Source organism: Branchiostoma lanceolatum, chromosome 7 (genome assembly GCF_035083965.1).
Source record: "Branchiostoma lanceolatum isolate klBraLanc5 chromosome 7, klBraLanc5.hap2, whole genome shotgun sequence".
Classification (NCBI taxonomy): Eukaryota; Metazoa; Chordata; class Leptocardii; order Amphioxiformes; family Branchiostomatidae; genus Branchiostoma; species Branchiostoma lanceolatum.
This window is the reverse complement of record NC_089728.1, coordinates 17,959,066-17,976,875: the sequence shown is the minus strand read 5'-3', so window position 1 is coordinate 17,976,875 and position 17,810 is coordinate 17,959,066. Positions and strand designations below refer to the sequence as shown.

Below are 17,810 nucleotides of genomic sequence, written 5' to 3'. Positions count from 1 at the left end.
GCAAGTTTTATCCATGGCTTCCCGCCATGGTTTAGCCATATGCGCTCGTTTTGATCGTTAAGCCCTCCTCTCACTGGACCCACGGCACGCTGGTGGCGTCACTGCGGCCTAAACTGGATTTTCGTTACCCTTGACTTTATAATGAGAATATCATTCAAAACGTATGAAGAGTGTATGACCAAAAAGACAACAAAACGCACACAGCTTCGTTAAAAATATTCGTGCCGCGGGTCCAGTGAGAAGGGGGGGGGGGGGGGGGCTTTACGACACGCCAGTACACCTGATAGCTTTGGGCTCTTGTCGTTTCCTTCACTGATTGGTTAAGTCATGTGTCTATTACTGAGATGTTGTAAAGCCAATGAAAATTCCTGTCATCCCACTGGTGTGACACCATTGCCATTTACAATTGGGTAGCCGGTGCAAACGTTATTTCCAGAGCGAATTTACCCACACTGGGTTTAGGGGCTTTACTCAGTTGTTGAAAGACTAGAGAGCAACTGCTCTTGGCGTTCGTTTATTGTGATCGTTTATTATGACGATTACTATCAGATGCGTCGATTAAGGCTAGACTTCGAGGTGTTGATAGATTTGAGTAACTTTTTGGGGGGGGGGTGCTTTCATAGCTGGGTAGAGTCATTGACGAAATGTAGTGGATTCTACTTGAAACATCTGACCGTTTCCAAAACCTACTAGATAAACTAGATAGTAAAACAAAATTGAGAGGGGGCATTGGAATAGAGCAATTTCAGTATGTATTTTTTTACAGGCTGAAATTTACGATCTGGTTTCTTTAACTTTGTACAGATTGCAGCAGCAAACAAAGTATGCCTTATTTTTCAGTGGGGACACCTAACGGTTACTGCTGTATTCGCGACTTACCGCAAACCATAATTTGTAAGGTGGTTAAAAATTCACAACATTGTTGACCAGCTGTCTTTCTTTCTTTCTTGCGTTGTATTTCATCGACAAAAAACGAATCTTTTTAAACTTCGTGTGTTTTGTTGTCTTACTAGTCATACTTGTACGTTTTGAATGGTATTCCCATTATAAAGTCATGGGAAACACAAATCCAGTTTAGGACGCAGCGACGCCGCCAGCGTGCCGTAGGTCCAGTGAGATGGGGGTTTAAGACATACTCCGTCGGACGTTGACAAGACACGTACGCGTGCACGCGACTCCGCATCGGAACCCCCACCCTTATCTAGTCATGCTGGGGACTTAATCTGTAACATCACAGATGTTGAACATAACTTTTACCCTACTAAAAAGTAACTATGAAGGCAGATTCCAAAATGTAGAAATGTACAATCTTGTAGAATCATTGCGACAGCGGTTACTGACAAACCATAGACTTTGGGTAGACGGGTGCACGTGGTGATCAACAGAATAGGAAGCGTGAAAATGACACATATCACTCAACTTGATAACACACAAAAAAACCTGCAGAATTGGAGAAAAGCCATTAGAATATATCAAGTGTAAAATCCTAACATGATGAAATTCTTAAGCATTTACCTTGAACTCTCTAAACACTACTGACAGGTGATGTTTGATGTTTAAAGTCCACAAATTATTTTTGCCGTTTGATGCAAACAAGTCGGCCCACCTTGAAGTTTTATCAGCATTTTGAGTGACCGAGGAGGTTATGTAATCTCCTTGGAGTGACATGCATTATAGCAACAGGTTTCTTCACCATGGCAACAGACCGGTTATATAGCTGAGTCCTGCCGCTGTGGGCAGTTCGGCGGGGCTCCGGCCCCGGGCCGGCTGACTGTATAGGCACATGTTGTGATACACTTTCTAGCGGACACAAAGTCCTTACCTCATTCTAACTGCATCAGATTGAAGGTAAGCAATGATGTCTTGCATATCGTTTTCCGCTCGTTCTCATTTAAATGTACACATTCTGTAAATGTCATTACCGTTTGAAGTAAGACGTTCCTGACATTAAGATATGCCACATATAAGGTGGCAAGCTGTCGTTTTTAAAAGCCAGAAAAGTTTTAAGTCGTCAAAAAACAACAGTTTGGCACCTTTCATGTGGCATGTCTTAATGTCAGGAACGGCTCACTTCAAACGATAACGGAAGTTACAAAATGTGTACATTTAAATGAGAACGAGCGTTTCATAAGTACAGCCCTATGTACTTCTTTACCATGCATTTTGTCAATGGTCTCCGAGTAGCAATCTGTCATAAAACAATGTTAGGAGTCCGACGTTTAAAAAAGTTACAATGTTCATAAACCGATGAAGCAATTACGAACGAACGTTGTCGACGAAGAGTTGTTTCTACTCAACTTTCCATCTTACATGTAACTATCTCTTTACCTAAACCAAATGTAGCTGTATTCTAACTATTTGTCCTATGTTTAATGTCATCCTGCTTGGCTAATTCGGCATCTAAACCGTAGGGTTTACGGTCTTCGTGTAGGTAGTCTTTTATTGCTAGTTCTTCTATTTCATATCATTTATCTATTTACCAAGCGGACACACTCAGGTCTATTGACCTGTTTTGCAGGCTCCCTAAAATACAATACACAGCCATAATACACAGTGATCACAGTGATCACAAGAATTTAACAATGTATCATGAATGAGTCGGGCTCACTTTAAAGTGCTTCCTTTATGTGAAAAACATTTGAGCAAGTTTTATCCATGGCTTCCCGCCATGGTTTAGCCATATGCGCTCGTTTTGATCGTTAAGCCCTCCTCTCACTGGACCCACGGCACGCTGGTGGCGTCACTGCGGCCTAAACTGGATTTTCGTTACCCTTGACTTTATAATGAGAATATCATTCAAAACGTATGAAGAGTGTATGACCAAAAAGACAACAAAACGCACACAGCTTCGTTAAAAATATTCGTGCCGCGGGTCCAGTGAGAAGGGGGGGGGGGCTTTACGACACGCCAGTACACCTGATAGCTTTGGGCTCTTGTCGTTTCCTTCACTGATTGGTTAAGTCATGTGTCTATTACTGAGATGTTGTAAAGCCAATGAAAATTCCTGTCATCCCACTGGTGTGACACCATTGCCATTTACAATTGGGTAGCCGGTGCAAACGTTATTTCCAGAGCGAATTTACCCACACTGGGTTTAGGGGCTTTACTCAGTTGTTGAAAGACTAGAGAGCAACTGCTCTTGGCGTTCGTTTATTGTGATCGTTTATCATGACGATTACTATCAGATGCGTCGATTAAGGCTAGACTTCGAGGTGTTGATAGATTTGAGTAACTTTTTGGGGGGGGGGTGCTTTCATAGCTGGGTAGAGTCATTGACGAAATGTAGTGGATTCTACTTGAAACATCTGACCGTTTCCAAAACCATATTCAGTTGCTTCAATCAGTAACTGTTATTTGGTGTATCATAGGGTACCTTTGCAAAATGGTAGAATTTTATAACATTATCCATGCTAAGTTCATGCCATAGCAGATTTAACGGAAGTTATCAATGAGAAAAGACACTTGTGAGCTGTTATGGTGCTGCCAAGTGACAAAACAAGTGCTGCCAAGATTTTCCGTTGAATGCATGAAGCCTGTGCTTTTGTCAGTGGTGGGGTGGGAGTCAAACATGCTTGTGATGAGTTATGAACCATGGTAATTTCTACGTGACGAAAGCTATCCGAATGCATTTTATGAATTATGTTACAGTTTGGAAATAAATGCAAAATGCTAAAAGTCACCAAGGAAAGAAAATCTTCAACAAAGTATTTCAGCATATTGCAACGTGGCATTATAAAGGCTGATTACTAATAGGTGAACTCTGTACAGACTTCCGAGAGTCTCGTGATGTTTGAGGTTTGAAGTTCACAAGGTGTTTTTGCCGCTTGCAGTCAAAACGTCGGCCCACATGGATGTCTTATCAGTTACAGACAGGTATGCAAACAACAGTTTTCACACCATAGTAATGATAACGTATATTGCACACACAAAAAAGCCGTGTGTTGCAATTCGGCAATAGTCTCCTGGGTAGCAAGTTACAAATTTCATAAACCATTGCAGCAATTACCTTGCCAATGATATGTCTTTGTTTGGTTAACGTGGCACTTAAACCTTAAGCCCCCCTCTCACCCGCGGCACGTGGCTATTCGCGCTAGCACTAACCATTGGGGAAGGCGTCTTTTGAAAATAAGAATAAACTGCATCATGGCGCATAGATGGCAATTGTTCATTCGTATTCGAAGATAATAGAGCAAGATTAAGCGGCACATTTGTTAACCTTTTCTTTCAATATGACGCTGCTCACAGTCTCGTGATGTTTAAAGTGTGAAGTACACCATGCGTTTTCGTCGTTTGATGCAAACAAGTCGATACTTTATCAGCTACTTGAATTTTCCTCTCCAGGGTGAAAGTCTCTTGTGATCAGACACCCTTCTCACTCCCTATTGAAGCGATGGAATATTCTTCCACTGGCATCACATCATTTCTTAAATTGGTCAGCTATCATTGCTAAGATCATTTGTGGATTGAGTCTCTATGTAGGATCCTTGAGTTCAACCATGAGTCAGTGTGATGACTTGTTGGTGACATTATACTTACCATTGGGGAAGGCTATTCTTCAGCGTCATTTGAAAATAAGAATAAATGCATCGTGGACCACAGATATCAATGGTTCATTTAAAGATAATAGTGCAAGCGGTACTTTTGTCAACTTTGTTCAATATGACACTGCCCACAGTCTCGTGATGTTTGACGTTTGAAGTCCAGCAGGTGTTTTCGCCGTTTAATGCAAACAAATTAACGTTTTATCAGCTAATGAGTTTTCCTCATCACGTTGATAATCTCTTGTGACAAGCCGGTTAGTCATAGTGGCGCCATGTTATCCTCATGTTGATTATGGTACTTCACAGTGACTCTTTATGTGCTCACAACTTGGCCCGTGGCATCAATGCATTTTTCCCATGGCTCAGTCGTGTTTACTTGAAGAAGACGGACATATGTCGCATTTGGTGCTCTGCTTTGCTTTGCTTTGCTTTGCTTTGCTTTCAAGAGAACTCCAGCAACCGAGGAAAAAAAGAAATAAGAATGCCGGTGTTAAATTAAGCGGGCTAGAAATTTGGGATGGAAATATAATGATAACTTTATTGCACAACAAGTGTACAAGGTACAAAGTATGGCATCTACTGCTATAACTACAGTTCTATATATATCTAAGGGCTAATCTACCTTATACAAAAGTGTATAGTATGGGGTTACAAAGGCTTTTTACAAACATTGGAGGGATTTCTAACGTCTAGACATTCTTTGATATATTTTCCTATGTATACCATGTTGTCACATATGTACTTAAGTTTGCTCTTCATGTCCATTGAAATAAATCCTGGTATATAAGATGAAACAAAAGTAACCATAACAGTAACCATAATATAGAAATGGCAATCATGCCGGGAGATAGATGGACATGACGATCGGAAATTCATAGAAATTAATTGGATGGACTGCTTATCAACAGAAATGTGCATCTGAATTAAAGGAAAATAGTACACATTCAACCTCTGAAGCACACAAACTAGATAGTAAAACAAAATTGAGAGGGGGCATTGGAATAGAGCAATTTCAGTATGAATATTTTACAGGCTGAAATTTCAGATCAGGTTTCTTTAACTTTGTACAGATTGCCGACAGTCTTGTGATGTTTGATGTTTGAAGTCATTAATGTGTTTTTGCCGTCAGGTGCAAACAAGTCGGGCCACCTTGAAGTTTTATCAGTATTTTGGATGAATAAGGAGGTTTGTAATCTTCTTGGAGTGACAGGTATTATAACTACAGTTTTGCCTAGCCATAGCAACAGGCCGGTTATATAGCTGAGTCCTGCCACTGTGGGCAGTTCGGCGGGGCTCCGGCCCCGGGCCGGCTGACTCTACATGGACATGTATAATGCACTTTATCATTTACTTATTTTGATGCTGTGAAATTAATTGATTCATGAATTCCATTGTTGGAGCGGGTATCCAGGTTGTTAGACTTTTGCAAGAAAATAACAGGACCTTTTGGACAGTTGTGGCTACTACCCGTGTATTGCGCCGTTGAGTGGACATTGGCCGAAGTTACCTTGAAGAGACATGGCACCAATTGATAAACTGTAAAGTTTGCGCAGTTCTATTAAGGTCTCGCATCCTTCTGGTTACATATCAAATTGAAGGTGAGCCTTGATATGTCTTATAAATTCAAACGCGTGCACGAGTTAGCCGTACATGTCGGTAATTTCTCCTCTATAACAATGTCATGAAATTGTCTTAAGCCCCCACAGCACTGAACCGGCGGCACGTTGTCGACATCGCTGCGACCTAAATTGAATGTGTGTTACCCTTGACTTAACAGTGGAAATATCATATGCACAATGTACAAGTGTGACTTAAAGAAAAACACTAATTCGGCATCTCGAACTTAGGCTTTATGATATTTGTGTAGGTAGGCTTTGATTACCAGTTCTTCTCACCTGGATGAGTCGGGCTCAGTTTACTTAATACATAAAGATGCTTATGATGCACAGATAACAGTAGTTGATTCAAACCAAGTATTGCTAGCTCTAAGGGGGGAGGGGGGGGCTTGTAAAGCTGCTCGATCAGACGCTGCCCAAGTCAGGTAATGTTTGAGGTTTGAAGTCCACCAGGTGATTTTGCCGTTGGGTGCAAACAAGTCGATACTTTATCAGATAACTTGTCATGAATTATCCTCTCCATGCCATGGTGATACTCTCTTGCCCCAGAGGGGGAGGAATCTTAAAAAGAGTAAATGCTAATCTACCCAGCCCAGCTAGATGTTAGATCAGTTTTTTGAGTGACAGGGGTGTGCAAGCAACAGTTTTCCGCGTCAATCTTTTGGGGTAGGCCACTTCACGGTGTACTAGTAACTGAGTCCTATCGCTTAACTATTGTCCACGGTGTATTGTCAGAGATTAGTTCGACTGATAATTACTCAAGGCTTGAATGTTTACGTCTCATATTCAAAGTTAACGTTACTATTCAAGGAAGGCATACGTGTACACGATGCCCTTCCTTATTCATAATTTTCTTTGGGGATAAGAAAAATGTGTACATGCAAAGTATCAGTAATACCGTTATGATTTAACATCCTACAAAACAGAATGCATTACACACGCAATACACACATTGATTTTGATTACTCGCAAAAAATAAAAATAACACTTTGATGGGATTTCCTTGCAGAAATATCAAACATACCATCATGGCTGCATCACCAAGCTTACGAGAAAAAATGAACCCTGTGGAATGGGATATAATGGGAAAAAAGAAAACACTCTTGACACTAGACTTGTCTGACCAAAACTTGAGGCAGTTACCTGGTGAACTTTTTGAATTAAATGAGTTGGAGGCGATCAAGTTAGACAAAAACGTGAACATCAAACTCTCCGAGAAACTTATTAGATTGGCCAATCTGAAGTTGTTGAGTTTAGCTGGATGTAGTCTTGACACAGTTCCCGCAGTGGTAATGAAACTTCCACAATTAGAAACACTCCTCCTCGGTAAGAACAAGAACATCACCCTGCGGAATGAGATGTGTAGTCTAGTGAACCTCACTGCTTTAGACTTAGAGAGCTGCGACCTTACGTCAGTCCCCGCAGTCGTGATGAAACTCTCACAGTTGAAAGCATTACGCCTCCTGAACAACAAGAACATCAAACTTCCGGATGAGATGTCCGACAGTCTGGTGAACCTCGCCTACCTGGACTTGGATAACTGTGACCTGAACACCCTACCGCCTGTAGTGCTGAACCTATTAACGCTACAGGAACTGGATCTTAGCAATAATCGAATCTCGTTGCCAGAAGAGTTGTACAGTTTGAGCAACTTGAGCGTGTTGACACTGCGTAACTGTAATCTGGACACCGTTCCACCGGCAGTACTAAAACTTGTCCTGCTGAAGGAACTGGACCTCGGCGGGAACAGCGGGATCAACCTGTCGGATAAGCTGGCCGGACTTGATAACATCCAAGTATTGAAATTAGACAGCACAGACATGGCTAAAGTTCCTCCGGTAGTTTGGAAACTGACACAGTTACAATGGCTGAGCCTAAGATTTAACCCACTAAAGGCATTACCCGCGGAAGTCGGACAGATTACAAACGTCAAACGCTTGGATCTGTCAGGGTGCAAGCTGCGTGAACTCCCTTCTGAAGTGAAGAAACTGACACAGTTAGAACGGCTGGACCTGAGCGCTAACCCTCTACAGAAGTTACCCGCGGAAGTTGGGCAGCTCACTGGTTTTAAACGCTTGAATCTGTCCCACTGCGAGCTGCACACACTCCCACCCAAGTTTGAGAAACTGACACAGTTAGAATGGCTGGACATGAGCTCTAACCGACTAGAAACGTTACCCACCAAAGTTAGAAAGCTCACTAACGTCAAACACTTCGATCTGTCACAGTGCAAGCTGCACACACTTCCACCTGAATTGGGGAAACTGACACATTTAGAATGGCTGAACCTGAGCTCTAACCCACTACAGACGTTACCCGCAGAAGTTGGACATCTCACTGGCATCAAACACTTGAATCTGTCCCACTGCGAGCTGCACACACTCCCACCTAAAGTTGAGAAACTGACACAGTTAGAATGGCTGAACCTGAGCTCTAACCCACTACAGACGTTACCCGCGGAAGTTGGAGAACTAACTGGCATCAAATACTTAAATCTGTCCGGGTGCAAGCTGCACACAATTCAACTTGAAGTGTTGTTTAAGCTGACACAGTTAGAATGCCTGGACCTACGCGATAACCCACAAAAGATATCGCCAGCAAAGGTTGGACAGCTTACTGACATAAAACACTTGGATTTGTCCAAACGACAGTTGACTAAACTCCCACCCGAGGTGTTTATGCTGAAAGAGTTGGAATGGCTAAAACTACGAGATAACCCACTACAGACGTTACCCTCGGGAATTGGGCAGCTCAGTAAGATCAAACACTTGGATTTGTCCCACTGTAAGCTGCGCACACTCCCACCTGAATTGGAGAAACTGACACAGTTAGAATGGCTGGACATGAGCTCTAACCCACTACAGACGTTACCCGCGGAAGTTGGAGAACTCACTGGCATCAAACACTTGGATCTGTCAGACTGCCAGCTGGATACACTCCCGCTTGAAGTGTTTAATCTGACACAGATAGAATGGCTGAACCTGAGCTCTAACTCACTACAGACGTTACCAGCGGAAGTTGGAGAACTCACTGGCATCAAACACTTGGATCTGTCAGACTGCCAGCTGGATACACTCCCGCTTGAAGTGTTTAATCTGACACAGATAGAATGGCTGAACCTGAGCTCTAACTCACTACAGACGTTACCAGCGGAAGTTGGAGAACTCACTGGCATCAAACACTTGGATCTGTCAGACTGCCAGCTGGATACACTCCCGCTTGAAGTGTTTAATCTGACACAGATAGAATGGCTGAACCTGAGCTCTAACTCACTACAGACGTTACCAGCGGAAGTTGGAGAACTCACTGGCATCAAACACTTGGATCTGTCAGACTGCCAGCTGGATACACTCCCGCTTGAAGTGTTTAATCTGACACAGATAGAATGCCTGGACCTAAGCTCTAACCCACAAAAAATGTTACCAGCAGTAGTTGGACAGCTATCTGACATAAAACACCTGGATCTGTCTAATAGAGAGCTGAAAGCAATCCCACCTGAAGTGTTTATACTGACACAGTTAGAATGGCTAGACCTACACTCCAACCCACTGAAGACATTACCCGTGAAGGTTGGACAGCTCACTAACGTCAAACACTTGGATCTGTTTGAATGCGAGCTGAGCTCACTCCCATCTGAATTGGAGAAACTGACAAAGTTAGAATGGTTGGACCTACGTTCTAACCCACTACGGACGTTACCCGCGGAATTTGGACAGCTCACTGGCATCAAACACCTGTATTTGGCCCAGTGCCCGCTGCGCACACTCCCACCTGAAGTGGGGAAACTGACAAAGTTAGAATTGCTCGACCTGAGCTCTAACCTACTACAGACGTTACCCCAGGAAGCTGAACAGCTCACTAACGTCAAACACTTGGATCTATCCAGTTGTAACCTGCACACACTCCCACCTCAAGTGTTGAAACTAACCCGACTAGAACTGCTTAACCTAGAGAACACCAAGCTCACAAACGTGCCACAAGAATTTCGACTGCTATCCCAGGTGCATACGCTGAACTTGAGAAACAACAATTTGACCAGTCTTCCCGGGAAGATTTCTGCCATGGTTACACTTATAGAACTTAACGTGGCCGGAAACAAGCTTTCTTATTTACCCGACAGTCTTTGTTCACTACAAAAACTTGAAAGGTTGGATGCTAGTAAAAATAGAATCATGGGTCTTCCGGTACAATTCGGTCAGCTCACAAACTTGTCTTCTCTAGACGTCAGTGAAAATCCACTCATAAAACCACCAGCTGAAGTGTGTAGTAAAGGGATCATTGCTATCGGACAATACTTTGACGAGCTCAAACGCTCGAAGGAAGAAGTGAATGCACACATGAAAGTTGTAGTATTAGGCGAGAAAATGGCGGGGAAAACAAGTCTAGTGCGGACACTACACAGTAATAAGTCCACAGTGACAGAGGAACGGGAACGCACACATTGTATAGAGATAACTCAGTGGGCATCTGATGACATTACGTTTGAGGTGTTCGACTTTGGTGGCCACGACGTGTACCATCTACCTCATCAGTTCTTCCTGACTCCAGAGGCCTTGTACCTGTTACTAGTAAATCTTGAGACATACTGCTGTAACCAAGAAAGTTACACAAGAGCCGTGGGGTTTTGGCTGGACACACTGAATGCCCGCGTACCGGGGGCGGTGGTTTCACTGGTTGGAAGCAAGAGAGACCTTTGTCGGCCCAATGACATAGTAAACAAGACTGAGGATATTCAGACAAGGATAGAAAAGCACAGGGAGAAGAGGGAAAAACAACTTAGAGGACACATCGCAATGTTGAAGGGATTGCAGGCAACCCAGGCAACACAGCTTAAGTCAACGAAAGGCATAGCCCAGCAACTTGAACATACAAATCGTAAGCTTGAGTCGAGTCTTCATATTGTTGGCGACGTACTCTGTGTTTCTGTGAAACCAAAGTCTCTTATTCGAGGGATTTTGTCTAAATCTCCATCTTGGGTAAAGTTGAAGAAACTTCTATCGGAGATAGGAAATAACAAACAATTGTTTCCCAAATTAAGAAGAGTCTTGCCAGGTACCTGGGTGCTGTTTAAACAGCTACTTCAAAATTATAAACAATCCAACAAAACTACGACCTCTGAGGAAGGGGACACCGTTGATGCAAGTTCTGCATCTGGAGATTCGACTTCACTGTCGAGAGCCAAACAGCCAGCACAAAGATGGCTGACATTGGATGAGTGTAAACGCATCGCAAAACTAGCAGGCCTCACAGCGGACCTTACAGCGGACCTCACAGCGGACCGACTAGAGCCAGTCCTGTCTTACCTGCAGCAGGTGGGAACCATTCTCAGGTACACGGACATACCGGAACTCAAGGACATTGTTTTCCATGATCCTACTGCCTTGATTGAAATCTTCAAGGATCTGTTTCATCACAATAGCGAAGAACTTTTCAAAACATCCGGAATACAGAATGCTTTCTATACCAGCGTACAGCTGCATAATTTTGAAGAGGACCTGCGCGAATGTGGATTGATCCAGAAGGAAGTGATGACATGCATGTTACCGCCAAATATCGATCTTGACATTGTTACAGCTCTGATGCAACATTTCGGCCTTTGCTTTGAGTTAAAAGTCAAAGACCAAACAGACCCTACTAAACACATTTCTCAGTATCAAATACCTTGGTACCTGTGCAATGAAATGCCAGGAAAGATAAAGAGTGACTGGCCAGAAGAGGTGCCAAAAGAACAGGAACAGTTACAGCTGGTGTGTGATATCAGAGGATTCTGTCCCCAGGGACTGTTTCAGAGGTTTAGCGTTGGGATCCATCCACTTGTCAAAGACAGGACAGACTGGAAAGACGGCGTCATGGCCTACAGACACAGCTATCCCGCACTGGTTTATTCAAGGTCTGATGAAGACGACACTCACATAACCATAGCAACTAGAGGTAGACCTGGCCAGGCAGATGAGATGTGGGGCGTGGTCCACCCACTGATGGAGGTTCTGGTCCAGCTGCTGCAGGAGTGGCCAGGTGTGGTGAAAACCCTCCACGTCACATGTGCGCACTGCATCAAGGCAGGAATGGATAGGCCGCACCAGTTCGACCTGAGGGACCGGACCGCAGATGACGGCCGTGAGGTCTGGTGCAGGGCCACAAGGAAAGCATCTACTTCAGCAGACCTTGTCTACAGACCAAGTTTGTTTATATGTTGTTATCATAGGAATCTGTCAAATTAACCTGGTTTTCCATAATAACTAAGCGTATAGGTACTCCGCAGTTCAATTGAATTTTTTGACATTACCCAATGCGACTGACTTATCTGTCTTTCATTTTCACAGTTGTCAAGTGTAGATCTTCCTTAACCCGAATGGTACCGTCACAACAAGAAAATGTAAGTCAACAGCGAACATGACGATAATGGACTACCACCGTTGAAAATGTATCGGAGAAGTCTTCTTTTATAATTTTTTGGGGGCCGAAAATTTATTTCAAGTTCAACTAAAGTTTGTTGTGAAATTACTATTTGACAATTTGTCTGTTATGGGTTATTTTACGGTACGGTTAGGTCCAGCGCTAATGACGATATGTCAAACGTTTGCCAACATATGCTGTTTATTTGATAAGGACTACTACAAGATGACCTCAGACCCGCGCGGTCTCGCCCTGATCATCAGCAACACCCAGTTTATTGACCCGGAAATGGACAGACTGGGAGGGGAGAAGGACCTGGACAAACTCGGGATAATTTGTGAGAAACTCAAGCTGCAACAGGAGGTCAGAGAGGACCTTACAACGCAGGTGGGTCACTACCCTGGTAATAGTAGTTTTTGTCTCGTTCATTTCTCATAATAGCAATAATAATAATAGCTTGTGTTTAAAAAACAATTTGTACTAGGTTATTCTTGTTGATTTTCATCATCATCGTATTCGATTCTTTTTAGCCCATTATGAAGTGGATTATTAGCAGCTGCGCTACCGCTAGTCACGGGTGCAAACAAGGGGGTGTAGACAAGGTCATGAGTAAAGAACTGGACAAATGAAATTTGGACAGGGGTCTAGTGAAAGAACTTATATAGTTCTGTTACCCCATAGCAAATCGAAGCTGTTGCAAAAGACGTCTCCAGGAAGGATCACAGCGACTTCGACTGCTTCGTGCTGTTCCTGTTGTCCCATGGTGACGAGACAGGAGTGCTGGGCGCAGACGGACAGCACGTGTCTGTGGACAGCATCATTAGTAGTTTCCAGGCCTGTAAGAGTCTTCTAGGGAAGCCGAAACTTTTCTTCATTCAGGCCTGCAGAGGTGGTGAGACAACTTTATGAAAAATTTTGATTAAATGGCATTATCAGACTTGAATAAACTATAATGGGCAGATGAATTAAATTATCTTATTAAAGACTGAAAAGTCTCTAGCTCTAGATGTGCTTTTCAATATCGTCTTTAATGAAAAGCGAACATTACATTTGTCTGTAGTGAATCATCTGACGTCATTTTTCCATATGATCTTTATTCTTTAAGCTACAGCTTCCATCTACATTCTAAAGTAAATATGTGCTTTTGATACGAAAGTGTCCCTTGGACGAAAACAAATGTTAGCGTTTCGTGCTAACTTGGACATTTGCATCCAAACATTTTCCACCAGGGACTGGGGACAAGGGACTAGAACACACAGACACTACCACAAAAGAAGAAAGTAGCACCTCACAAGCCGGGGTAGAAGCATCAGATGGAACCACAAGGTCAACTAAGCCACCGCCTTCCCCCACAACCGCACCAGCCACATCTGCAGCACATTTCGATAGTCCTGATGCCGGAGAGAGAATCTTACCGACGGCGACCGACCGTCTAGTGATGAATGCTACAGTACATGGTAAGTACCGAATCTAGTGTTGACATGCGGGATGTACCCCATTCTGTGCCCTCTCAATGGAATTTAGAAGAACAACTCTTTTTAACCCCCCTGGCCCTCCCAAAGTTGATTACACAGCATTTGTTAGCACTTCAGCATAGAGTATCGAAAATCATCACAGCATTTTACAATGTTTCATTTAAGTTTAGCCTGTTTGCGATCAAGCAATTGTTTTCAATTCCACAGACATGATTTGCCTTTCCATTGGGTGCAACAACAAAGCACTTCTATGATATTGAAAATAAACAAGAGGTGAGACAAGAAAACAAAATGAATTCCACATTAAATCCCTGATATTAAAAACTTTTAGTATCATTGACGTTTAAGCTATTGCTCCTCAAGTCATTAGCTGTGGATACTTCCAAGACCTTGCTTTATCTGAATGTTTTGTTACGTATTCAGGTCAACAGGCCTGGAGGAACTCCAGCACAGGCACGTGGCTGATCCAGGTCCTTGCTGAAGTCATCACAGATCACGCCGAGACGGAGACCCTGCAAGATATGCTAACGAGGGTGAGCCGAACTTAGGGTCTATAAATACTGGCTGAATCCCAGCATTGAGGTAGCAGAACACGCGACCCCCGGGTCTATGACGCGGGTAAAGAAAGTAGTGCGGCCCCAAACTCTTGAAGACTGGGTAGAAAGCTGCATGTGAGAGGCATCCATGTGTAAACTATGTGATGTAGAAATATGTCGGCTTTTTTTTAGACTGTAGGATTTGGATAGTGGGCCTTTTCCGCTTTGTGTATAAATGCGCCATCTTGTGCAACCGCCTCATGGGGTCAGGCGGCTGCAGTTCAGTGACCTCTCGCAGAGCGTTGTTTCAAAGTGAGCGTGAGGAGCCGATACGCCGACAGGATTTTTTGTTTTTTTAGTTATTTGTAGGTTGTACCCTAAACTCAAACATATTCGTTTTTCGTATTTCTCAAGTGCACCGCGCTATAATTTTTACCGCGTCGAAGCTAGTCACCTTGCGGAAATCCCCATAGGCCGAAAACTGTGTTATGCTACCAGGCCCCTAGCCGTGGCGACTCTTTAATCGGGTATATTTTGCTGTATGTCTAAAGACTCTTTTACATTACCCTCACAAGAGTCGTGGAAAGACCCATTGAAAAATCTACACACAATCCATCGGCTGCGCGATAGTTGCTTCCCCGCCAGGTTTCTGGGTGTCCCTAGCTTCCTTGCACCCTTACCTATCATTCGGCACCCGTAGGAATCCCTGATCACCCGTAATATATCCACAGCGTGACCATTTGCGAACAATCCCCCACGTATCGCTCCCTCAGTTCAACCGCGCAGCCATCTTGTTTGACGTCGGCGATGTTCGGAAGGTTCGGAAGATTTCCGACCGTTACGGAAAACTAGCGAAGATCCCCCGACGACGTTCCGAGCGCTTTCCGGAAACGGTCGGAAATCTTCCGAACCTTCCGAACATCGCCGACGTCAAACAAGATGGCTGCGCGGTTGAACTGAGGGAGCGATACGTGGGGGATTGTTCGCAAATGGTCACGCTGTGGATATATTACGGGTGATCAGGGATTCCTACGGGTGCCGAATGATAGGTAAGGGTGCAAGGAAGCTAGGGACACCCAGAAACCTGGCGGGGAAGCAACTATCGCCCAGCCGATGGATTGTGTGTAGATTTTTCAATGGGTCTTTCCACGACTCTTGTGAGGGTAATGTAAAAGAGTCTTTAGACATACAGCAAAATATACCCGATTAAAGAGTCGCCACGGCTACCAGGCCCCTTGACTTTACATTGTGAACATGTAAGAAAAAGGCTGTCAAAAGTCACCTACCTGAAGTTGAGATCATGGAAAACCCACATTGGCAGCGTAGTCTGACCTCTAAAGTGTCAATCTAGTGAGTTTCGGCCGTTTTCCACCGGCGCAAACTAGCGAAATCGTACCATAACAAGCCGAGATGACCTTTGACCTCCCTACACAAGAAATGAACACATCCAAACTGCACCTATTTCAAAGTGTACCGGACACTCCAAACATGGATAAAACCCTGTTTTTCTAACTGAATAAAATAGCCACAACCATAACCTGTCAATTCCAGCTCAAAAACGCTAACATTTCCAACAAAGAGGCCTCCTACAGTTACTTTTAACACGGCTATACAAGGCAATCTCTATACAATGTAATGAAAATGGCCCCTTTGCGCATGACTGTGATCGTGACCTTTGGCCTACTAGAGGTGTGACCATGTGGCCCAATTAGTGCGGTTGATCCATACTCTACTCGCGGCGGACAGATATGCTTGCTTTTTTTTAAAATGGTTCACCTCAATGATTGGCAATAATAAAATACATGTAACGTTACAGTACATAAGTGCATGTGCTAGGAGATTGCTTCAGGTTGGTCGAACAAGGAAAACTGCAGCTGATGTTTGGGTTATTGGATCATTTCTCTATATATATGAACATATAAACTGACTGGTTCATGAAACAGTGACACTATTCTTCCATCCCCAGGTAAACGCCAAAGTGGCAGACTTAAAAGCTAGCTTCAACAACCAAGAGTACAAGCAGCAACCGGAAGTGGCGCACACCCTACGCAAGAAGCTGTACTTTTTCCCTGAGGCTGCAGTTAATAAGAATCCTTAGCTTTACACAATGTAACAAAGACAGTTGTGTATGTATAAAGTTCTGATGCTATCAATCAAGGCATGGTGGGTCTTAACACTTTGTTCAGGCACACATGATACCGTAGATGACAAAATATTTGTGATCTTACAATCCCCCAAATTGAAATATCTTTTTATCAGAAATATATATTCTATTAGTTTAACCTAGCCGACCATAGGTATGTCATATAGGAGTGGACCTTCGCCATTATTTAGCACCTTACGCTCCCTATGGGAGTGGCTTATCAAAATGTATGTTGCTTGTTGCTACATTTTTGCTTATCATTTGAAAGGCAGCAAAGGCGTCTACATCGACATTCCACGTCGAAGCCAAAAATATTGTAAAACATTTAGATCGTCGAAAAATGTTAAATCTGTGTTCGTAGTAATGACAGCTTCCGGGAGAAGTTTGATTCATTGATAAAACTATAAATTTGTTCAAATTTCATTTGAGTGGTGTTTTCTTGCTTCTGACTTCTTTGTTATGGTTAGTTGATATAAGTGCACTCAATACGATTCATTCAACTTAATTGATGGATACCTCCAGGTATATATACCTGATTCCTTATCAAACTGGATATAGTAGATGGTTGACCTGATAAGTCCCGCATACTGGCCTTATCAGGTCAACCATCTACTTTATCCATTTTGATAAGGAAACAGGTATATACCTTGAGGTATCCATTAATTAAGTGGAATGAATCGTATTGAGTGGATTGAAAGATGACCACACTAGATCTCCGGTAGTTTACGGCGAATTGATTACATGCTCAACCCATTAAATCTTGTTGGTACAGGTATTCTTGTTCCCTCCATACTCCCCCTTCCTAAATACTACACATGGTCATGATAATCTTGGGGTAACTAAGGCTCAGTTATAGCGTGCACAGCGTGTCAGTGGGGACACCTGGCGGTTTGTAAATATTCTTCATCTTACTGAAAGGTTAAACTAGTTGCAATTACAATTGTCGCGACCACAAGTAAAGGTATTTTGAGCTATAGGACATATAAGGACAATTGCATACACATCAAGTTGCCATGATGACAAAGTTTGGCGTCTTTGGGGCTTTAACCCTCAAACCACCGTATGGGGTCAAAACTGACCCCAGGCGTATATCAACACGTGCC

The 17,810-nt window shown here is 43.3% G+C and overlaps 1 protein-coding gene across 3 annotated transcripts in view; it reads left to right on the top strand.

The window, feature by feature from the left end:
• The window catches only part of LOC136438003 (uncharacterized), a 29,017-nt gene extending 11,887 nt beyond the window's left edge, over positions 1-17,130 (top strand). For 2 of the 3 annotated variants that reach the window (XM_066432626.1, XM_066432625.1), the window contains exons 2-8: positions 7,167-12,337; positions 12,481-12,533; positions 12,767-12,940; positions 13,235-13,445; positions 13,783-14,010; positions 14,452-14,561; positions 16,531-17,130. In XM_066432626.1, coding sequence (XP_066288723.1) covers positions 7,186-12,337; positions 12,481-12,533; positions 12,767-12,940; positions 13,235-13,445; positions 13,783-14,010; positions 14,452-14,561; positions 16,531-16,662 — 6,060 coding nt within the window. In that variant the 5' untranslated portion in view covers positions 7,167-7,185 and the 3' untranslated portion in view covers positions 16,663-17,130. Of the gene's footprint in view, positions 1-1,745; positions 1,849-7,166; positions 12,338-12,480; positions 12,534-12,766; positions 12,941-13,234; positions 13,446-13,782; positions 14,011-14,451; positions 14,562-16,530 lie in introns of those variants that run through there. The other variant, XM_066432627.1, reaches the window with a different exon arrangement.
• Positions 17,131-17,810: the final 680 nt, after the last annotated feature.